This window comes from Brassica napus, chromosome C3, assembly GCF_020379485.1.
Source record: "Brassica napus cultivar Da-Ae chromosome C3, Da-Ae, whole genome shotgun sequence".
NCBI lineage: Eukaryota > Viridiplantae > Streptophyta > Magnoliopsida > Brassicales > Brassicaceae > Brassica > Brassica napus.
Genome location: NC_063446.1, coordinates 36,235,769 through 36,258,621, shown reverse-complemented (window position 1 = coordinate 36,258,621; position 22,853 = coordinate 36,235,769). Strand labels below are relative to the sequence as shown.

Genomic DNA, 22,853 nt, shown 5'->3' with positions numbered 1-22,853 from the left:
CTTTAAATGATATTAAAATATATAATATGAATATCTATTTATGAGACTTCATATGCATGTGATTTATTATTATTTGTATCTTGTTTGAACAAAAAAACAATTAAACCATGAATCACAAAATTTTCAATTGGGGACTTTTACCATTTTTAGTAATTTATAGTCGTTTAAAAAAATTGAAAATATAACATTTAAGAAAAAATCTAAGTTTTTTTTTATTATATGCTTAATGTGATTGTTTATTTTTTAATAATATAAAATTAAACAAAAAGAGAAATGATACAATTTTGTATCAAATATGCATTATTCATAATCATTCATTGACATATATATGTTAATCATATTATGTAAATTCGTAGCTTTTATTTAAGGAAATAAATAATATTTTATTGTACACTACTAATCATTTTTGTAGTTAGTTTAATAAAAAGTATAATATATATTTATATGCACCAACTTATTTTTCTAAGGATTCTAAGAATTTTCCTTGACATGTGGCTATAAAAATATGTTGTAATATTCCAGGATTAATATATAGGGGATATAACGTTCTCTAAAAAATTGAAATTGGATTAACTAATTTTCTAATCGATTCTAGTCATGGCACATCAGCGAAATTGGATTCTAATTAATCGATACATCAGCAACTTTAATTTGTAAATATTACAAACTATAATATTATTATTTTTGTAATGATTCTCAATTAATATATAAAGATGTGGTAGTTTCCAGAGTTGCCAAAGTTGACCTTTTTGAAACTTTGCCAAAGTTGACTTTAAAAAATCAATTTTTATGTACCCTATTTGCCAAAGTTGCAATTGTTAAAATGAAGGCACCCTTATTGAAATGGTCCATAGATTATTAAACTTGAGTTTTTAAGTTGAACAAGTTTACAACTTGACTTGTCTCTCAGAAAAGATTAGTTGAACGCCATGAAAAAAAGTCCCTCTTTGAGAAGTTACTCTATGAACGCCTCAGCGCAACCTCAAGTGTTCATCAACTTCCGAGGAGCTGAACTTCGTCACAGCTTTATCGGCCATCTCAAGAAGGCCTTTGAAAGAAATGGAATCAACTTTTTCATCGACACCAACGAACAGAAAGGCCTTAATCAGAAAGTTTTCTTCAAGAGGATAGAAGAGTCAAAGATCGCGCTGGCGATCTTCTCCCCTAGGTATACGGAGTCAAGATGGTGTCTGGACGAGTTGGTGAAGATGAAGGAATGCATGGAAGCGAACAAACTTGTGATTGTTCCCATCTTCTATAAGGTAACTCCATACACCATTCAAGGGCTCATGGGAGATTTTGGTGATAAGTTGAGGGAGCTGGTGAAGTATGTCGATGATGTGAGAGAAAAAAAATGGACTGAAGCTTTGAAGTATGCTTCCACAATTATAGGCATCAATTACGATGGGAAGAGGTATGGAATTGGATTTGTAAACCATAAGAGATAAGATATAACAACAAAAACAATTATACACGTATCCTACTATTTATTAAAAAGTAAGCCACTTTTCTGTGTCATCCACGGGAAAATCTTAAGAAAATTGTTATAATTGATTTCTAATGATTTTTAATTATATCTGAAAATAAAATTTAATTCTAGAATCATTTAATATATGGTGCCAAATAACATAAAGAATGACCAAGTGTAGAAATTATAGCTATAATGTATAATGCTTGATTAATTTTTAAATCAATTATTTAGTTATAAACTCTATAAAATAATTGAACATAAAATAATTAATAAAAATCAATGATTTTATTTTCTTATATAAAGCGTTACTTTCACATATAAAACATTATAATAATTATTAAGTTTTGTTAGGCACACATCATTTATAAATAATTTATAATAATTTTAGATTATATATATAAACATTTAAAAAACCTTTTATTCTGAATTACAAAATTATTTATCATAGTTTATAAATTAGATATAAACTATTATAAATCATTTATAGTTTAAAAATGCATTTATAAACTAATTAAAACATAAATTTTATAAATTTATTTATAAATTCTTATGTATCTATCTATAATTTTATAAATGTATATTTTTACAGATTTAAAAATAATATAATAAAATTATATTTTACAAATTATCATACTACTTACGTGAATTTTTCTTACGTGTTGTTCATAAATAAAATCTTAAGAAGAGTATTATAATTTGATTCATTAATGATTTAAAATTTTTAATCATATATAAAAATAAAATGTATTTTTAAAATCAATTAATATTAGTTAACAATTAACCCACAAAAGCTTATAAATAATGATATAAGGTAACCAAGTTTACAAATTATAGAAAGAAACAACAATTTATTTTTATCAACATTTTAAAAAATATATAAAATATTTTAACACTAATTGTTTTTATAGAAATCAATATAATGATTTTATATGGTATGTAAGACATTATAAGAACTATTAGTGTTTTGTAAAGCTACATTTATACAAATTTAAAACTATTTCTACAGATTTAAAAATATTTACAAAATATTTTTTCCATTACAAATAATTTTATCAGAGTTTATAAATTATATATAAGACCCTTTATTAATATTTTATATAAATTTTTAATTCATTTATAATACCTTTGAAAAAAATAAATTTTATAAATTATTGTATATTAAAACAGAAGTCAATTAAGTTATTTTTTCTTATGTGTCTCTCATGTGTGAAGTTTGTAAGGTTGTTATAATTTCAATTTTTGTGGATATTTAGTTTTTTTTTATCATATCTGAAAAAAGGTAATTCTATACCAATCATCTTCAATTTTTATAATTGGATACCTTAATCAGATAAGTTTTAAAAAATATAATTAAGTACCTAAACCAAAAATAAATGTTGTATATATGTAAGAGAAGGATTTTAAGTGATTTAGATCAAATTATTCCACTAGAATTAATTTTTCAGTTCTTCTAAAAATTTAACACTGAGATTTATGATTTTCAGACTATATGGAGTTAAAATTTTATTTCCTTGATATTTTTAATTATTATTTGAAAGTTATAGTATTTTCATATAATATTCTAAACTTATGAAATCGGATGCAATCGCCTGGCATATATTATTAGAAGTATACTTATAATATCTTTTAGAGTAAATTTGGTAAATCATATAAAATATTAAATGAAACAAATATTTTCGAATTGCTATTAGAAAGTACAAAGCCAAACCAGTATTTGGAAAAAATAAGTATCGAAACGGTAGCACTGATAAATGAACATATATATATATATATCCTTGGATTTAAAGAAATAATACCCAAACCAAAATGTTGAAAAAAAGGTTTTTTTCACATGGACAAGGAAATACTTTGTCATTTACCTAAGGACTTTTAGTAATAAAACCCGTCAACTAAAGATGAATCTTAAAAAACCCATCAACTAAAAATTGACGAAAGAAATTCTAAACTTTAATTCTGTTAACGTCTATCACCCTCAATATATATGTTTTATTAATTGCTTTTTCTTTATCAATTATTTATATATAATTAAATAAAATAATTAACTTTTTTTATTGAAAAAAAATTAATGGTTATATATTCTCATATAAAAGAATTATATTTATAGGTTAAAAAATATTAGAACTTTTTATGTTTCTAAAGTCCACACAAAAACATTTACAAAATTTCTTCATGATAAAAGCATCCGATCATTGTATTGGTCCTACACAAAAAAAATCAATTTTTTTTCTTGAAAGCTAGAGTATTCCAAGTTTTTTCTACGTGTTAAAATAAAATAAAAAGTAATTCTGCATCCAATTATCTGAATTAATTATAATATTGTTTTTCTGTAAGAGAAATATTTGTAATGACTAAGGTTTACTTTGTTGAACTATTTTAAATCTCATGATCTTCTAAAACTATATACTGAAATTTTTGATTATCCAACTATTTGAAATTAAAAATTTTAATTTTAAAATTTTAATTGTTATTCACAAATTAAAACAATGTAAACATACTATATATTTCTTCATATAATATAATTACCCGCAAAATTACGGACAAACACCTAGTATGTATTACAAAGGATGTAGGGTATTCACATTAATGATTAATACACATTCTAATTTCTATATCTACAGGCAATATTAAACACCTATATATGTAGGGTTAACTAATATAGACTTAAAGTTTAGAGTTAAGGGGTAAAGTTTTTCAAATAGGGTTTAAAATTTATAAAAATAAATAAATATTAAAATTTTCAAAATAAACATTTTAAAAATATTTTCAAAAATTATTTTCGAATTTCAAAAAGAAAATTTGAAAAAAAATGTAAATTTTTTTTTCAAATTTTTTTTAATAAATGTTCAAATTTGAAAACTTATAATTGGAAAACTATAAAAAATATATTTTTATTTTGTTATTATTTATTTATATTTATATATCTATAAAGCAAAAAAAAGGTAGAAAAGTCTTTTACCTCTTTAATGAAATATTTTTTGGTCATTTTCTTCTTTGAATATTCTCTTGGTGACCAAAAAAAACTTAAAAATAGTTATTTGAGAGAATTGCCTATAATTTAACTATCATTTTATACAATTTCGCTATATACCTCGTTAATCTTTAACTATCATTTTATACAATTTCACTATATACCTCGTTAATCTTTGGTAAGTAATGTAGTGTCTCTTAGTTTTTTTTTTTCATCTAAAAATCATTTTATTCCATATAGTATATTAAAGATACTAATAAAGAAATTGATATGATACATAGCATCAAGAGAGTCAAAATAAGCTTTTGAAAAATATATCTAAGCCATTAATTATATGATCTGAAAACACACAACTATAAGAAAAATCAATGATGAATCCACACCAAAATTAGGTTGAATATTTTTTTTTTGATGAAATATTTAATTTATTGATCAACTTGGAAAAATGTATGTATGTGCATTGTTTAACCGTTTAGAAACGAGTTCAAAAATGACTATTCTAAGGCTATGACTATGCTAGGACATGTGAGCTTCAAACCAACGAGCCATGAGGGCATGCAGCTTTGGCTTCATATAGTACTTCGTAGACATGATACGGTTCTTCACAGTTTTTTCAATGAGTCGGACCAATTGGTCCACCGGTTTAGTGATACTGTTGTGCTTCCGGTCGTTCCTTTCCCTCCAAATAAAATAGATAGAGACTTGCAGTACCAAGCGTAGTAAGATGAAAGTAAGGCGGCAATAAGTTCTGGTGAGCAATTAGAGAGAGGTGGTCTCTCAGTCTGGATCAGGCTCAGCACCAAGCAAGGACCTCACAACCTGCAGCCATATATGTAAAAGTGTACGGACAGGCAAAGAAAAGATGGTAACGAGTCTCATCTGATTTGCCACAGAATGGGCAACTTTGCGGCTGACCCCATTTTGAGTTCGATGACCAGTAGCAAGCCTGTCTCTGAAAACTAGCCAGGTGATGAAAGCAAATCGCGGTACACCTTGCGAGAACCAGATCAGTTTAGTCCACTGAATCTTTCTCTTCTTTTGTCTTACCTGCTGCCAAGTTTCAGTCGATACGAACATGTCCCCGTAGTCATCAGGGCACTGCTTCCACAAAACTCCATCTTTAACACCCGCTGACAGAGAGATAGGAAACCCATGGACCTCCTGCATTAGCACGTGAATCCGTTGGTCCCTGCAACTCCTGATCCTCCAAACCCCATCAACAAATACCTCGCAAATTCTTGCATTTCTTGGAATGCCTTGCTTCATAGTGCCAATCTCTCCTGTAATGTCTATCAGCCGACCTTTTGGATGCCAAATATCTGTCCAAAACCTCACTGTCTGTCCATTGTTTATATTCATACTAATGAAATTCTGCGCCAGAGTTTTAAACTTTAAAAATTGTCTCCACATCCAAGATCCCAATCATGTGTCTTTCACGTCCTAAAGGGTCTCTCCTCACAGTAAATACTGACTAACCCATGCACTCCACAAAGAAGAAGACTTAGAAGTAACCCGCCATATGAGTTTTAATATAAAAACCGTACTCACATCAATCACACGCCGCACACCAAGCCCTCCTTCCTCATAAGGCCGACATACTTCTTCCCAAGCAACCTTAGACTTAGACGTGTTGTTCAGGGAACCACTCCAGAAAAACGCAGAGCACATACTCTCAATCTCATCAATACAAGCTTGGGGAAGGAAAAATGCAGCACACCAGAAATTTGTGATGCTAGCAATAACAGATTTAATGAGCAGTAGCCTTTCTACATAAGAGAGAGCCTTACTTGTCCAAGAGAGGAAGCGATTGTGAGTTTTGGTGAGGAGGGGTTCGTAGTCATGCTTTGTCATTGTGGTGAGGGGGAACCCAAGATATCTGATAGGCAAAGCAGAGATGGATAGACCTGCAGCCTCTGCTTCACTCTCCAGCGCTTGTTTTCCCCAACCCGCAGCAAAGGTTGTCGATTTAGCAGCATTTATTCGTAAACCAGACATGCCTGCAAAATCATCAAATACAGACAATGTGCCACGAAGAGATGCTGGAGTGTCATTTGTGAAAGCCATTATGTCGTCAGCGAAACTTAGGTGGGACAGATTTATCTCTTTACAGTGTGGGTGATAGCCAATACGATCCTCCATAACTGCCTTACCAGAAGTTTAGAGAGAACATTGCTTACTATAACGTAGAGAGAGAAACCCTCCATATACCCCTGCTGCTAGTGAAAAACCCCTCCAACTCTTTGTTTACACACTGAGAAAGCAGGCAGCAGTAATGCACCTCATTCTCCAAGTGAAAAAGAGGTTTGGATAGTTCATCGCTCTCAATGTATCATCAATATGAAAGACCAACTAACAATGTCAAAAGTTTTAGAGATATCCAGCTTGATGGCAGATCTATACGAGGTAGACGCCTTGTGATAGTCTTTGACTAGTTCTGTTGCCAAGAGAACATTTTCCAGAAGCAACCTCCCCTCCACAAAACCACACTGATTGAGTTATATGGCCTCCGGCAATGTAGCCTTCAGTCTTCGTGCTATGATTTTCGACACTACCTTGTAGATAACATTGCAACAAGCAATTATCCTGAAGTCTGTCATTTTCTCAACATCAGTAGTCTTAGGTACCAAGGATAAAATTGTGGCGTTGATGCTGTGTGGCATGAAACCATAGATGAAGAAAGATTGGGCAGCAATAATAAAAATCCTTCCCAATCACTGACAAGGCGGCTTTATAGAACTCCATGGGGTACCCATCAAGACCAGGGGCTTTGCTTGTTGGCATAGATAATAGCATCTCCTTAATTTCCTCAGCTTGCACCGGAGCCTGAAGCGCAGTAGCGTCCTCTGCAGAACAACGATGATCGATCAGTTGACTTAGCTCTTCATGAGAAACCCCCACTTCCACTTGCTGTGAGCCATTCAAAAAGGACTCAAAATGATCTGCTGCTTCAAGCTTAATTTCAGAGGGAGTCGTGATTATTCTGCTATCTCCAGTGACACTTCACCTAATTGTGTTCCTGACATTTCGACTTTGGGTGACCTTATGGAAAAACCTAGAGTTTCTTTCTCCAAGACCCAGCCACTGAACTCTAGATTTCCGATAGCAGAACTGCTCCTCAATGCATGTTATATGGTGCCAACGCTCCCAAGCCTCCGACGTAGTCTCAAAAGTAGATGTTTGCGGGTTCTGCATAGCCTTTGTTTGCCTAGCACATAGCTCCTCATAGGCTTGTTTGACACGGCCTGGTAGATCCCCATACAAGTTTTTATTCAGACCTCGCCTCTCTGATTTTAGAGCCTTCAGCTTTTCCTGAAATTTACTTAGAGCAGAACGCGAATGGAACAAGGAAGGCGACTCATTCCATACTCGAGCTACAACTTTAAGGAAACGAGGATGATTGGTGACATGGGTGAAGAATTTAAAAGGCTTCAGAATGATCCACGGGTTCTGTCCTACCGACCTTCCAATCGCTTCCATCTCACGCCACAGATCTCTTCGCTCGTTAGCATGGTTGAAAGCATAAAAAAAATGAACAAAGAAAAGTATCTCCAACGACTTGTATTTCACCCACAAGGTAATCATTTATTGATTAGCAAACCCCAAATACGACCCAGCCGGTGGCTTGAGTAATTATGAATACACCTCCAACCAGGGAAAGTAGCATCAAAGACCTGAAAATTTTCCTCCTTAACTCTAGTCTCAATCAAACACCCAAATGACAGTTTTGCAGCTTTAACCCAATACCGAACTGCCTTTTGTTTGTGTGGCTTATTGAACCCATGCATGTTCCATGCGAAGATTGAAGACATCAGTGCTTCCGGAAGGAAGCTTTTTTCTTAGCGGATTACCCTTATGCTGATGCGCTATGACATGAACCAGGTCTCTGGATTTGACAATCTATCGCTTAGATCCCCTGCCCTTACCACGAATAGAAGAATTTTGCCTTTGTAATGACACCTTGGTTTCTCTTGTAATATCAACAGTATCTTGTGCAGTCTGGTGAACCTTAGCTTCTAGACCGTCCTGAATATCATCATCCTCATCTACGACTTCATCAACCTTCCCTTGGTCACCAACTGCTACGAGATCCTCCAAAATTTTCTCAGCAACATCACTCAAAACATCATCATCCTCATTAACAATCTCTCCCTCCTCCCTCAGGTCTTGAAGGATTTAGAAACAATTTGGTGATTTGCAGCTTTAAGCTTCTTTATGTGGGGAAGTCTTTCCATCCTGACTAGTACTCACAAAAGCCCACTATTCTATATCAGTTGACTCTTCTCCCGCCACACACTGACGTGGAAATCTACTGCCCGATAAGCTTTCCTTCTCAAACATTGATTCAAGCTCTGCTATTAGCATTGTTACTATCTCCTTACTAGCTTTTCCAGTTGTCTCCTTCGAAGAGAAACCTTCCAACTCTATGGTGTCGTTCACAACCACAGTAGGAACTTCCTCAGACGTAGACTGGGCACTCCAGTTCACTGACTGACAGTCGCTTGTGTGACGCCCCCATCTAGAGCAGGAGAACATCTAGGAGGGAGCCAAAGGTAGTTAATAGACACGAAATAGGAACACCATCTCTGCTCTGAAAACTTATCTTGTTTGGCAAAGTGTTAGTCAAATCAACTTCGACCAATACTCTGGCCATATCCATTCTTATGCATCGCTCCATATTTGGATGAAGCTTAAAAACTTCCCTGAAGTTATGGCAAGGAAGCCCTTCGTTGAGTAATGATATTCTGGTACATTCAATAAATCAACCCACAAGGGCATGGCAGAAAGATCCGGAGGGGAGCGACCCGTCTCAGGAGTCCACTCCCCCAACATCAAAAGAACCTCTGAGATATGCCAAAACTTCATGTTCATAACTCTGTTTTTAATCGCTGCATCTTCAAATTTGAATTGGATAGTCGTTTTTCTAATGAACTGGACATCGATCTTGGTCTTCTTCCCAGAAGAGTTCCAGATCCTGTTCACTTTAGCATGAATAGAACCAATATGCGGGCACCATTGATAAAGTACCTGGCGACAAAACTTCTCCACAACGGTTCCACATCCTCGAAAATCTCCGCTGGAATAGCTACCTCTGCAGCTCCATCTTTCACAACAAACGCTGGCCTTTTATCAACCACCGATGAACCCTCCACAAGGGCCGAGGAGTAAGAGACTCGCTCATCCCCAATTTTATTCTAGTTTTTTTTGCCCCTAACGAATTCTTGAACCATGGTAATTAGGTTGGATTTTGTCAATACATTCGAATTGCTTTTTCCTATCACAACGAGTTGTAGTCACAAGCATTGCCTCCATGATAAAAGTTTTTCAGATAAAAATATTTTTTTATTTAATTATCAGGGTTTTCCAATTGGATTACCTTGTCGGACAAAACTCGGAGAAGGAGGGAGTTAGGTTGGGAACACAGTGATATGTTCCAGAAGAGATCACCCTGTCGAACAATTTACGATAACCATTACAACGAAAATCAAAACAAACAAGTATATATCCGATTATAAAAGCCGGAAGAAAACGAAAATATCACCAAAAACTTTAAAAACAAGTAGAAGAAAATCATAATACTAGAATACAAACAAGAAGAAACTAAGTAGAACCTCTATAAATTAATACTCGATAAATTAATAATCTCTATAAATTAATAAATTTCGCCGGCCCCAGCTTGGGCCGGTTCAAAATTTGACACAAATCAATAAAATAATAATATAATATTTTTTTAGAAAATTCTATATAAATACATGGTCCCATTAAAATTATAAATTAATAATTTATATGTATACATATTTTATATAAGTAAGAACCTATTATTATATTGTTTGTTTTATATTCATAATAGAATTATCTTTATATTTTCTTAACACTTAATATATTTTTGATGAGATTTAATAATATTATACCTAAAACCACATTTAAGTTCTATGCAATATATATTATATACACCAAATAATATAATAAAATTAATATAAATGTCAAAATTTAAAAATAATAATTAATATCTATACAATAAAATCAAATATTTTTTCTTATCTTAAAATAAGAAATCTAAATAAGAAAATTTTTTTTAATTAATATCTCTGTAAATTAATAAAATTTTAAAGTCCCAACATTATTAATTTATAGAGGTTTTACTGTATAAGAAAAAAAATCTCACCGTATGTGTTGGAAAAATCACCGGCGCAGGCACAAAAAGAATCTCCCTTTTTCTCCTGGCAGCTAGGGCAAGCTCTGATACCTATTAATCAAAGTCTTTTTGTAGTGTCTCTTAGAGCACGGTTAATGGAAGTTCTTAGAGTGAGGTTATTAGCGGAATATAAGAACCCGTCTCTTAACTTTTAACTAAAAAGGCTAAAAGACGGGTTCTTATATTCCGATAAGAACTCCGCCCTAAGAACATTCATTAATCATGCTCATAGTCTATTTAATTAACTTCTTAACTATTGGTTATTGTAGAGACGAAGACCTTCTCATTGGTGAAATAGTTGGGGATATTCAAAGAGTACTAAAGAAAATTGCATTACAAAAAGGAAAAGAAGAACCCAAGACAAAAATGCCTCGCACTAATACCTCCACATATTCAAGCTCTATCACTCACAGTAAGAACATAGTTGATTCTGATAACCAAAACGAGCTCGCTGGACTCAAACAACGCCTTGATGAACTGAAAGAAAAGTTAGACCTTAGCCACAAGGAAACTCGCATTGTTGGGGTTTACGGGATGCCCGGAATCGGCAAAACCACCCTGGTGAAGAGATTGTATGATGAGTGGAAACACAAGTTCCAGCGACACGTGCATTTGGTGAACATCCGTGACATGTCGAATGCGTATGGGGCGCAATCACTACAGAGGATAGTTTTGAAAAGTTTGCTTAGTGACACTTACAATGAGATAAGTGACGATATGAACTATGAAACCATGGAGAGTGAACTGCTACAGAAGAAAGTTTTTCTTGTTTTCGATGACGTGAGTAGCAAGAATCAGGTACACTCTCTTCTGGATAATCATAAATGGATTAGGAAAGGAAGCAGAGTGGTTATATCCACGCGTAACAGGACAGCGATAAGCCAACTCGAGTATACTTACGCAGTCCCGAGCTTGGATCTCGCAGACAGCTTGAACCGATTCAGCTTTTATGCCTTTAAAGATCACAACTGTCCTCGCCCGGGAAATCTCAGGGATCTTTCCACAAAGTTCGCTGATTATGCCCGAGGTAACCCGCAAGCTCTCAAGATATTAGGTCGGGAGCTTCTCTCGGGAGATGAGGATCACTGGTCACAGAGATTGGATACACTGGCGCAAATTCCCAGCCCGCGTATTCAAGATCTATTGAGAAAAAGTTATGATGAGCTAAGTGAGCAGCAAAGAGAAGCTTTTTTTGTTGTAGCCTGTTTCTTCAGATCAGGGGATGAGTATTACGTTAGAAGTTTAGTGGATTCAGCAGATCCTGATAATTCTACTGATGATACTGCTAGTGAAATAAGAGACCTCGCGGACAAGCTACTGATTAGCATCTCCAGTGGGCGAGTTGAAATGCATGATTTGTGGTCTACGTTCGCTAAGAAACATGGTTCATCCTTCTCCGCTGAAAGCAGTCAGGGAAACTATATGATTTGGGATCATGATACATTTGCTTCTATGGCGAAAAACAAAAGAATGAGATTTGTCAACCAAACAAGGAAAAATGATCAATCTAACCTCAAAAACTCGGTAAGTTCTGTTATCAATCCCTGTTATACTGTTTTCTTACTTGTTTTGTCTTGAGAAACTACGCGAATGAATTAAACTCGAAGAAAGCAAGAAAACTTAAAAGAGGAAAACTCAGTGAATACCCATTTTTAGGGTTTATTTATTAGGGCAAATCTCCAAAATAGCACATTACGAAGTTTATATCACAAAAATAGCACTCAAAAACTAAAATGACCAAAATAGCACATTTTTAAGTTTATCCTTTGAAAATTTTAATTTTTTTATTTTTCAAAATTTGAAATCTTATCCCCAAAACCTCATTTCTAAACTCTAAACCCTAAACCTTAAACTCTAAACCCTAAACCCTAAACCCTAAACACTAAATTCTAAACCCTAAACCCTAAACTCTAAACCCTAAATCCTAAACCCTAAACCCTAAACCCTAAACCCTAAACCCTAAATCCTAAATCCTAAACTTCACACTTTAACTCTAAACCCTAAGTTTGTGACTTTTGATAAAACATTAAGTGCTATTTTTGTGACTTTTGACCTTGAGTGCTAGTTTGGGAACAAAAACTTGATTTAGTACTACTTTTGTCTTTTTCTCTATTTATTATTGAATGTATGAATAAATAATAGGCCTGGGCATTTCGGGTATCGGTTCGGTTCGGTTCGGGTATTTCGGGTTTTGGGTAGTTCGGATAGGGGCTAGAGGATCCATTTAGTACTTGACCTATTTTCGGTTCGGTTCGGTTCGGATAGTTTCGGGTTCGGTTCGGTTCGGATAGTAAATGTAGGAACCGGAAAATATCCGAAAAAAGTTCGGTTCTCATTTGGATCCGGTTCGGGTTCGGATAGTTCGGGTAGTTCGGATAATTTGGATAAAATATCGGTTATTTAGGGTAAAATATCAAATAATTAGGATGATTTAGATAAAAAATTTGGATATTTCGGATTACTTTGGATATTTCGGATAAAACTATCTGGATAGTTTCGGATACTTTCGGGTAGTTTGGATACTTTATAATAATTTAGTTATCCTCAACTATTTTCAGATACTTTTAATAGAATTTTAAATTAAAAATATATATTTAGTGATGTTATATGTATATATAATTAATATTTTTATATATTCGGGTACCCATTCGGTTCTCGGTTCGGTTCCGGTTCGGTTCGGTTATTTCGGATATAAAAATATAGGAACCGTTCGGGTATTTGAAAGTATTAGTCTGGTTCCGGTTTCGGGTATTTCGGTTCGGTTCCGGTTCGGTTCTTCGGTTCCGGTTATTTTGCCCAGGCCTAATAAATAAATTACAACTTTCTGATAATTAATTATTTTTTTGAATGAAATCATCTGATATTTTTTTTCATTTTAGAAAAACTAATTATCTACTAACATATAGTATACTTTATCAGGGCAGGGACAGCGTCAAGGGTATTTCGCTGGACATGTCTAAATTCAGTGATAAACTGGCCTTAGACAATGAAATTTTCAGTAAGATGTGCAACCTACGGTACCTTAAAGTGTACAACTCCCAGTGTTCTCGAGACTGTGATGGTGATTACAAATTGAATTTCCCTGATGGACTTAAATGCGCAATGGAAAGTCTTCGGTATCTGTACTGGCTACAGTTCCCATTGGAGGAACTTCCAGAAGGGATAAGCCCGAAGAACCTTATTGAGCTCAATCTCCCTTACAGCAAGATAAAACGACTTTGGGAAGACAGTAAGGTGTGCCTTTGGAGCCTCTGTGTAGCGAGTTTCTTGCCCTTTATTGTTGCCTAACGGTTGACTCTGTTTCTGCTCACAGGATACATCCAAACTCAAATGGGTCGATCTCAGTCACTCGAGTGAGCTGTGTGAAATATCTGGGTTACTAGGGGCTTCAAATCTCCAAAGACTGAATCTTGAAGGCTGCACAGACTTGACAACATTGCCGCAAGGGATGCAAGAAATGGAGAGCCTAGTTTACCTGAACATGGGAGGATGCACACGACTGGTGTCTCTTCCTAACATGAAGTTGAAATCTTTGAAAACTCTCATCTTGAGTTACTGCTCGAACCTTGAACAATTTCCTGTGATTTCCGAGAGTCTAGAATCTCTTTACTTGCAAGCCACGGCAATTGAAGTTATTCCAGATTCAGTTGAGGACCTTCAGAAACTTTTCCTATTAAATTTGAAAGACTGCAAATCGCTGAAGAGTCTTCCCGATTGTCTTGGAAAGCTAAGAGCACTTCAAGAGCTAATACTCTCTGGCTGCTCAAAGCTAAAGATGTTTCCAGAGTTGAAGGAGAAGATGGAATCTCTGAAGATTTTACTGCTTGATGGAACAGGGATAAAGCAGATGCCAATGTTATTGCATTGCAGTCAGTCACAAGGAAAAGCTTTTGCAAATAAGCCATTTCCAGACATTCAGACACATTGCGGTTTAAGTAATTCCGGTCTATCATCCTCTTTGCTATCGTTATGCTTAAGTGGAAATGATCTTGAGAGCTTGCAGGATAACATCAGTCAGCTTTATCAACTTAAATGGCTTGACTTAAAGAACTGCAAGAAGCTCAAATCTATTCCAGTGCTTCCACCAAACCTCAAGTGCTTAGATGCACATGGATGCGACTCACTGGAAAAAGTTGGAACCCCTCTAGCCCTTCTCATGGTGACAGGCCAAATCCATTGCACATTCATTTTCACTAATTGCAACAAATTGGATCAAGTTGCGAAAAGTAATATCATATCTTACACTCGTAAGAAAAGCCAGTTAATATCAGATGCTTTGAATCGTTATAATGGGGTATTTACTACTTTTCTCCCTAAAAAGACATACAGCTTTCGTTTACATAAACCGTTTAATGATCTTTGTTTTTGGTATAACGTTGAAGGGCTTTGTTTTGGAATCTTTGATTGGAACTTGTTTTCCTGGATGTGAAGTACCTGCATCGTTTGATCACCAAGGCTTTGGGTCAGTGTTAGAGCCGAAACTACCTCGGCACTGGTGTGACAGTAGGCTTACTGGGATAGCTTTATGCGCTGTTATAATGTTTCCGGACTGCCACCATCAAAACAACCGTTTCTTGGTGAAATGCACTTGTGAATTCAAAACTGATGATGGGCCATGTATCAGTTTTACTTCCATTGTTGGAGGTTGGAGCCTACCAGGTGATGATCCACGAAAGATTGACTCTGCTCATGTTTTTATTGGCTATACAAGCTGGCTATATATCAACAAATGTCACGTGGAAGACCATGGGAAAGGATGTATTCCTTATTTGGCTTCTCTCAGATTTCAGGTGACTGATAGTTCAGGTGAGGTAGCAAAATGCAAAGTGCTAAAATGTGGCTTTAGTTTGGTATGTACACCAAATGATATCGATGATATCTCTCGGGAGAAGATGGGTGATATCTCTCCACAGAATATGGGGAATGCGCTAAACAAAGAAAATTCAAATAAAACTTCAAGAAATGATTATGATTTCTGGTATCCATCAAACTGTGGTATGACTTCGAGAAATGATGAACATTTTCACGATGAAGAACTTGCAGAAGCAAACATCTCCAAAACTTGAAAAAATAATGGTTATTTTTGATAATAAAACCGATAGGGGTTCAAACTCCAAGACTAGGTTGTATCCACTGCAATAGATAAGTTTAGTTTCCCTGAAGTTTACTATAAATCCATCTCTATGTTAACACCTTTGTTGTTGTTCCTGTTTTTTGTTCTGGACTGAACTTGTTCTGGGATGATAATTGAAAACGGAAAATTAAATGAGGAAGTTTGATCTATCAACTAGATTTCATATCCGTAGGCATTAGTGGCCTAAGATGATAAGGCACGTATTTGATCTAACTAGTCTGTCGTCACGTCAGACAGCCCATGACACTTAAACTCTAAATTTTAACGTTATCCATCTTCAAAGAGGAAAAGATTGACACGCAGAATCTACTCGCTACCAATACTATTCGTTTCAGCAGTTTTTCATGCAAATAAACTCTCCGGTTTATACAGAGATCAATGACTTTGAGCCCCCACAGAAAGCAAAACAAAGGAACAATAGCCAGGCCTTTCTGATTCAGGACTGACTTCTATCACAACCCTAAACATTTATTAATCCACTTCTTCTACAAATAACTTGGATCACATTGAAACTGCTTTCATCTCCGCAATGAAGCCTTTCTTTGGCGATGTTTCTTGCATCTTGAAGGATCCATTAAATGGCTACACCTTTCTTTGGCGATGTATCTTGCATCTTGAAGGATCCATTAAATGGCTACACCATATATGACTTTCTTGCTATAACTTTTAGGCTGCTTTTAGGACTCTGAGAACCTTGTGGAAGATTAGAGAACTCAAGACGCTTCATCTACCTTCACCCCCATTTTGGTCCATACATATATAGATTATAGACCATGATATTATCATCATGTGCCATTTTCATTATTACTTTTTAGGATCACAAGACTCCGATGTTTATGCAGTGTTCCCCCTCTGCCTAACTCTCACACGCACAATCCACCACATCTCGTCTCCTTAGAGAAGATTATAACAGCATCTTTCACGCATATATTGGCTCGTGAACCCATATGATAACACATGAAAATCATAGAAATCAGATTTTTGTAGCCAAGGAGGCAGACAAGATCCGGAAGATACAAATTAACAGATTGATAAACGATAAAGAAAGACATAGAGATTTAACTTGGTTCATCCTAACGGCTACGGGCAAAGAGAGTATTATTATTGAGTGAGGCAAGTTTTCAGAATACACTTTGTACTACAGAATAGGATAAAACCCTAAAGGTATATATAAGAAAGCGTTTAATGAAACTTTCCATATTTCTCGGATTTTGGCAAGGAGCACCCGCTCCATGCCGCAGAGAACGCCCACTCCATGTCGCGGAGCACCCACTCCATGTATTAGAGATCACTCGTTCCCTGCCAGAGATCGCCTGCTCCATGCCGCCTGCCAACTCGCAGATTCAAGGCATATTTCAACAAATCTCCACATTGACTTGAATCCTCCATCATCAGATGTACCACAATGCACTTCTTCATGCTCAGAATATAGATGTACTAGACTCTCTCTTTGCCTCGGATGTTCTATCGAACTCAGATGTCAGATGTCCCATCGGACAAGATGCTTCTCAGGGCCAGATGCCCTCACTTGGGCCAGATGCTCTTTCGAGCCAGATGCCCTTAGGGCATCAGGGCCAGATTTAACAACTTGAGATATTCAACAAATCAAGACAATGCTTGAACTTGCTGTGTGGACCCGGCTTCGTGAACATATCCACAAGATTATCAGCTGTTCCCACCTTCTTCACTTCAATCCTCTTCTCATCTCTCAGAAAATGGTATCTTGCATCGATATGCTTGGTTCTCTCATGACGAACCTGATCCTTGGCTAAACATATAGCACTCAAGCTATCACAGAACACAGTAGCATGATCATGATGAAGACCAAGATCACTGACCAATCCTCTCATCCATATCGCCTCTTTAGCAGCTTCTGTCAATGCCAGATATTCTGTCTCAGTAGTAGACAAAGTCACCGTCGACTTCCAGCTCACAACAGAACCACCCAAAATAAATATGTAACCAGTCGTAGATCTCCTGCTGTCCACATCTTCTGCATAATACCAATCAGAATAGCATGTAAGCAGGCTCGAATCCTTGTGTCCGTAGACAAGGCCAACATCAGATGTACCCTCAAGGTACCAGAAAATCTCACACTCAGAATTCAGTAGCTCTTTCAACTTCTGAACATCACACATCTTCTTGGCAGCTATCAGCTTGTGATCTACATACAACACCGGGTAGATATAGGAAACATCTTCCACCTTGCTCATGTAAATACAATAGTCATAAGGACTCCTGTCGTAGTCCAACTTGACCATATAGCTGTCAAAACTCTTGTACCACTGTCTAGGAGACTGCTTAAGTCCATACAACGACTTCCTCAACTTGCACATGTGATCTTCCTTACCAGAAACCAGAAAACCCTCAGGCTAAGTCATATAGATCTCGTCCTCAAGCTCTCCATGAAGAAAAGCAATCTTCACATCAAGTTGCTCCAACTCCAGATCCTGACATGTTATTATTGCCAATAGCACTCTGATAGAAGTGTGTCTGACCACAGATGAGAAGATCTCATTGTAGTCCACTCCTTCTCTTTGACTGAAACCTCTAGCAACAACTCGAGATTTATACTTAACTCCCTCTTCTGGTGACTGGCCATCTTTTATCATATAAATCCACTTGCAAGTCACAACATTTCTCCCAGGTGGTAGTGTGACCAGATCCCATGTGTGATTCTTTTCATGAGATTCCATCTCATCTCCCATTGCAGCAAACCATTTCTCTGATGCATAACTTGAAATAGCTTCTCTGTAAGTAGACGGCTCGTAAGTGTCCACTTCCTCTGCAACCTGTAGTGCATAAACCACCATATCTTCAAACTGATATCTCTCTGATGGTCTGACATCAACTCTCCTTGGTCTATCTCTAGCACTAGTTTTTCAGACCCAACAAGTTGATTTTCGTCAAACATTGATTGCTTGATCCCTCCCTACGGATCGATCGATTCTGGATAATCCGATTGGATTTCATGTAGCTCCGCCTGCTTGTTAAAACCCTCTGCTTCAACCCAAAACTTCTTCTCCAAACCATCATTTGAAAGCATGCACCTCGCTCTCTTCAGCAAAGTTTGGTTCATTCTCTCTGGTACACCATTCTGTTGTGGTGTATTCTTGACCTAAGATGCTTAGTAGCTCTTGCATCCTTACAAAACTGATTGAACTCTGATGAATCAGAATTCCAGACCATTATCAGTATGAAACCTCTTAATCTTCTTCTCAGTTTGATTCTCCACCAGTATCTTCCACTCCTTGAAGCTGTTGAAAGCTTCACTTTTGTGCTTCATGAATCTTATCCAAGTCTTCCTCGAATAGTCATCAATCATCGACACAAAATACTTGTGACCCTTCATCGACTCCACCTTAGAGGGACCCCAACAATCTGAATGGATGTAATCCAGCGTGCCTTTTGTCTTATGAACAACTTTAGGAAACTTCTTTCTATACAGCTTCCCAAACACACAGTGCTCACAGAACTCAAGACTTTTAGTCTTATGACCATAAAGAAGATCTTGCTTCGATAGAATCTGCATCCCACGCTCGCCAATATGTTCAAGCCTCATATGCCACAGCTTGTCCATATCTTCCTTTCGAACCTCTGGATATGCAACATTTGTTGAACTTGAAACTGTAGAACCTTCCAGCAAATACAAAGTACCATGAATGAAACCTCTGAGAATCACATTTGAACCCCTATAGACACTCAGAACTTCATCTCCTCCTGAAAACTTGAAACCTCTGCTATCCAAAAAACTAACTTAGATCAAGTTCTTGGACATAGATGGAACATGTCTAACTCCAGTCAACGTGCACACTCTACCACCATGTGTCATGAGCTTAATAGAACTGATTCCTGCAATATCGCAGGCAAAGTTATTCGCCATCTTGATCTTGCCATCAGTCACTGCCTCATACTCTAGGAACCATTCTCTCCTAGGACACATATGATAAGACGCGCCTGTGTCCAGAACCCACAAATCTCTAGGATGTGTTTTTCCATGGGCAACCAGTGCAATATCTTTATCAGACTTAGCTTCATTCTCGGCTACAGCAGCGAAACCAGCTTGCTTCTTCCTCGTAGGACAATCTGATTTCCAATGCCCTCTCTCTTTGCAGTAATTGAAAATATCAGTTGGTGTAGGACCCCTTGAAAATGACCTTTTGTCTTTCGACTTTTTGCCTTTCCCAAAATTATTTCCACCACCTACAAACAACCCAGAAGCTTGGTCATCTGTACCAGAACCTGATGCCTTGTGTCGCAACTCCTTGCTATGAAGTGCCGACCAGACTTCCTCCAGACTCATTGTATCCTTACTCCCTATGAATGGTTGAACAAAGTTCTCCTAGGAGTTAGGCAGTGACACCAACAAAATCAATGTTGCATCCTCATCTTCCACCTTAGCGTTAATATTTCTCAGATCCAACATAATAGAATTTAGACTATCAAGGTGATCTTGAAGTTGTGTACCTTCCTGCATCCTCAGAGCGAAAAGACATTGTTTCAAGAGTAGCTTCTTAGTCAAAGACTTCATCATGTATAAACTCTCTAACTTCAACCACAAATCAGCTGCATCATCAACACCAGAAACCTCGATGATGATCTCATCTGCCAGACTCAACAAAATCGTTGAATACACTTTCTCTTCAGTAACCTCCATATCAACAGTAACAGGTTCAACTTTCTTCCCTGACAACGGTGTTCAAAGACATTGTTGCTTCAGCAACACCTTCATCTTGATTTGCCAGAGACTGGAACTGTTCCTTCCAGTAAACTTGTCGATCTTCATGTTCATCCCAGACATCTTCTCACCTGATTCACCATGGCTCTGATACCAGTTTGTTGTGATGGATGTAAGAAGATACAGATTAACAGATTGAGAAACGATATGGTTCACCCCTAATGGCTATGTCTACGGGCAAAGAGAGTATTATTATTGATGGAGGCGAGTTTTCAGAATACACTTTGTACTACAAAATAGGGTAAAACCCTAAAGGTATATATAAGAAAGCGTTTAATGAAACTTTTCATATTTCTCGAATTTTGGTAAGGAGTGCCCGCTCCATGCCGCAGAGAATGCCCACTCCATGTCGCGGAGTGCCCACTCCATGTATTAGGGATCGCCCATTCTCTGTCAGAGATCGCTTGATCCATGACGTCTGGATCGCCTGATCTTCGCCAACTCGCAGATTCAAGGCATATTTCAACTGTACGCACCAATTGTTATACAATAACTACTTTCAAAGGTGACATGCTAAGTTGGATAAGGTGTAAAGTTATTTGGTATAACTTTATCCTTTATAAGATAATTTATATGATCAAATCTGAATATATCTGTTTTTATTATTCAGGATGAGTCACGGAAGGTGTTTGGAGGGAGACACTGCACAAACATGGCGTTCCACGATCACAATGAGTTTCCACATGTCTTCCTTCTCATTGATGGTTGTATATATCCATTGACGAGTTCACCCACAGGAGCCTCAGAGATCTCTTGAAAAGCTTATTCACCTACCAGTTTGACGGAGCGGAAGTACCGTCTGGGAACCGATAATGCGAAGGTAACGTTGAATTCTGAGAATACTCTTTAGCTTAGTCTTCTTAAGTCTGTTGAATTCTCAAATAATGCCCACGAGTAAAGATTCAAGAGTTTGTTAAAACAAAAGCTCTAAGCTTACAAAATCAATAATCAAAAGTTGTGTCTCTTACAAATCAAGAGATCACTATATATAACAAGATGAAAAGTCTTAAGTCTTTAGGGATTAGAATCTAATCTTTTATCCTTAAGTCTTAATCCTAATCTTTTAAATAATACTAATGCTTATCTAGAACAACACAGAAAAACGAAACCAAAGCATAAGGGTATAACGATGTACGCTACATCAGGTCTCCCCCGGTACGAAAGATTCGTCCACGAATCCGGATAGTATGTCGTCATCAGGTTCAAATTTGAAGAGATGCTTGACCTTTAAAATGTTTGCGGTGCGGACATGAGGCAGTAGAGCCAGTCGATACGCATTAGGACCGATCTTTTCAATGACTTCGACTGGGCCTAACTTTCGCGGCTTCAACTTGTTGTACTGTCCTACCGGAAACCTTTCCTTAATAAGCACTGCCCAGACATAATCGTCGACTTCGAAATGGACCTCTCGCCGACGTTTATCCACTGCACGTTTGTACTTAATAGATGTGCCTTACAAGTTATCTTGAGCTTGAGCGTGAACATGGGAAATTTCATCAATCGGTTCCACCGCCCGACCATGGAACTCATCAGGGTGAGGAAGAGTCGACAAAGCCAAAGGGCCCTGTGGAATAACTCCATACACGAATTTGAAAAGACTGAAACCCAAACTCATGTTATTAGCATGATTGTGAGCGAACTCCGCTTGGCACAGAAGAGAGCCCCATGACCGGAGATTATCACCAACTAAGCATCGTAACATGTTTCCCAAGCTGTGATTGGTGACTCAATGTTACCTTCGCATTATCGGAGTTTTGGTCGTAGGCCTGAAATAAAACGAGCTACTAACAGATCTTCAGAATAATGAATATCGACTCTTGTCAACATCTAGTAGAATTCGTTAGCGTAATCCTTAACAGAGCGTTATCCCTGTCGTATATTGTGAAATTTCTGAAACAGAAGACGCTCAAAGTTGTAAAGAATGAATGTCTTGCGCATATGCTTCTTTAACTTGTCCCACGATGTGATCTTTTCTTTTCCTCATCGTGTACGCGACAGTTTAAGTTGATTCCACCATGAAGCTGCATGTCTACGAAAATGTGTTGTGACGAGAGGCACCCTCTTCTGCTCTAGAACGTCTTTGAATTCAATGAATTCATCGACGGTCACAAACCAATCGAGTAGCTCCTCGGGTTGTGATCCTCCGTTAAACTCTGGGATGTCACTTTTTTTAACCCGAAGTCCAACGAGAATCGTTGTCGTTCTGGCGTTGTCGATGATGTTGTTGATGACGATTTTGATCTCCAAAAGGATTCTCCATGTCGTCGTCTTCATGTTCCTCTAATATAGGGTTGTTGTTGCGGCGTTGACGTTGAGGTGGTGGTGCAAGTGGTGCGTTTTCTGCGTTTG

General features: G+C 36.7%; 1 protein-coding gene across 1 annotated transcript; it reads left to right on the top strand.

Annotated features, from left to right (window-relative positions):
- The first annotated feature begins 215 nt into the window (after positions 1 to 215).
- Positions 216 to 15,915, top strand: LOC106436202 (disease resistance protein RPS4B). Its single transcript, XM_013877160.3, has 5 exons — positions 216 to 1,414; positions 10,902 to 12,156; positions 13,552 to 13,866; positions 13,946 to 14,926; positions 15,015 to 15,915. Exons 1-5 carry the CDS (start codon positions 930 to 932, stop codon positions 15,696 to 15,698), a joined length of 3,720 nt encoding a protein of 1,239 aa, XP_013732614.2. The 5' UTR covers positions 216 to 929; the 3' UTR covers positions 15,699 to 15,915.
- The last annotated feature ends 6,938 nt before the right edge of the window (positions 15,916 to 22,853 follow it).

Bases quoted from the DNA above. Each gene is read 5' to 3' on its own strand.
- LOC106436202 (XM_013877160.3), top strand. From the start codon at position 930: ATGAAAAAAAGTCCCTCTTTGAGAAGTTACTCTATGAACGCCTCAGCG. The intron at 12,157-13,551 runs GTAAGTTCTGTT...ATACTTTATCAG, and splicing joins AATCTAACCTCAAAAACTCG to GGCAGGGACAGCGTCAAGGG. The intron at 13,867-13,945 runs GTGTGCCTTTGG...TTCTGCTCACAG, and splicing joins GACTTTGGGAAGACAGTAAG to GATACATCCAAACTCAAATG.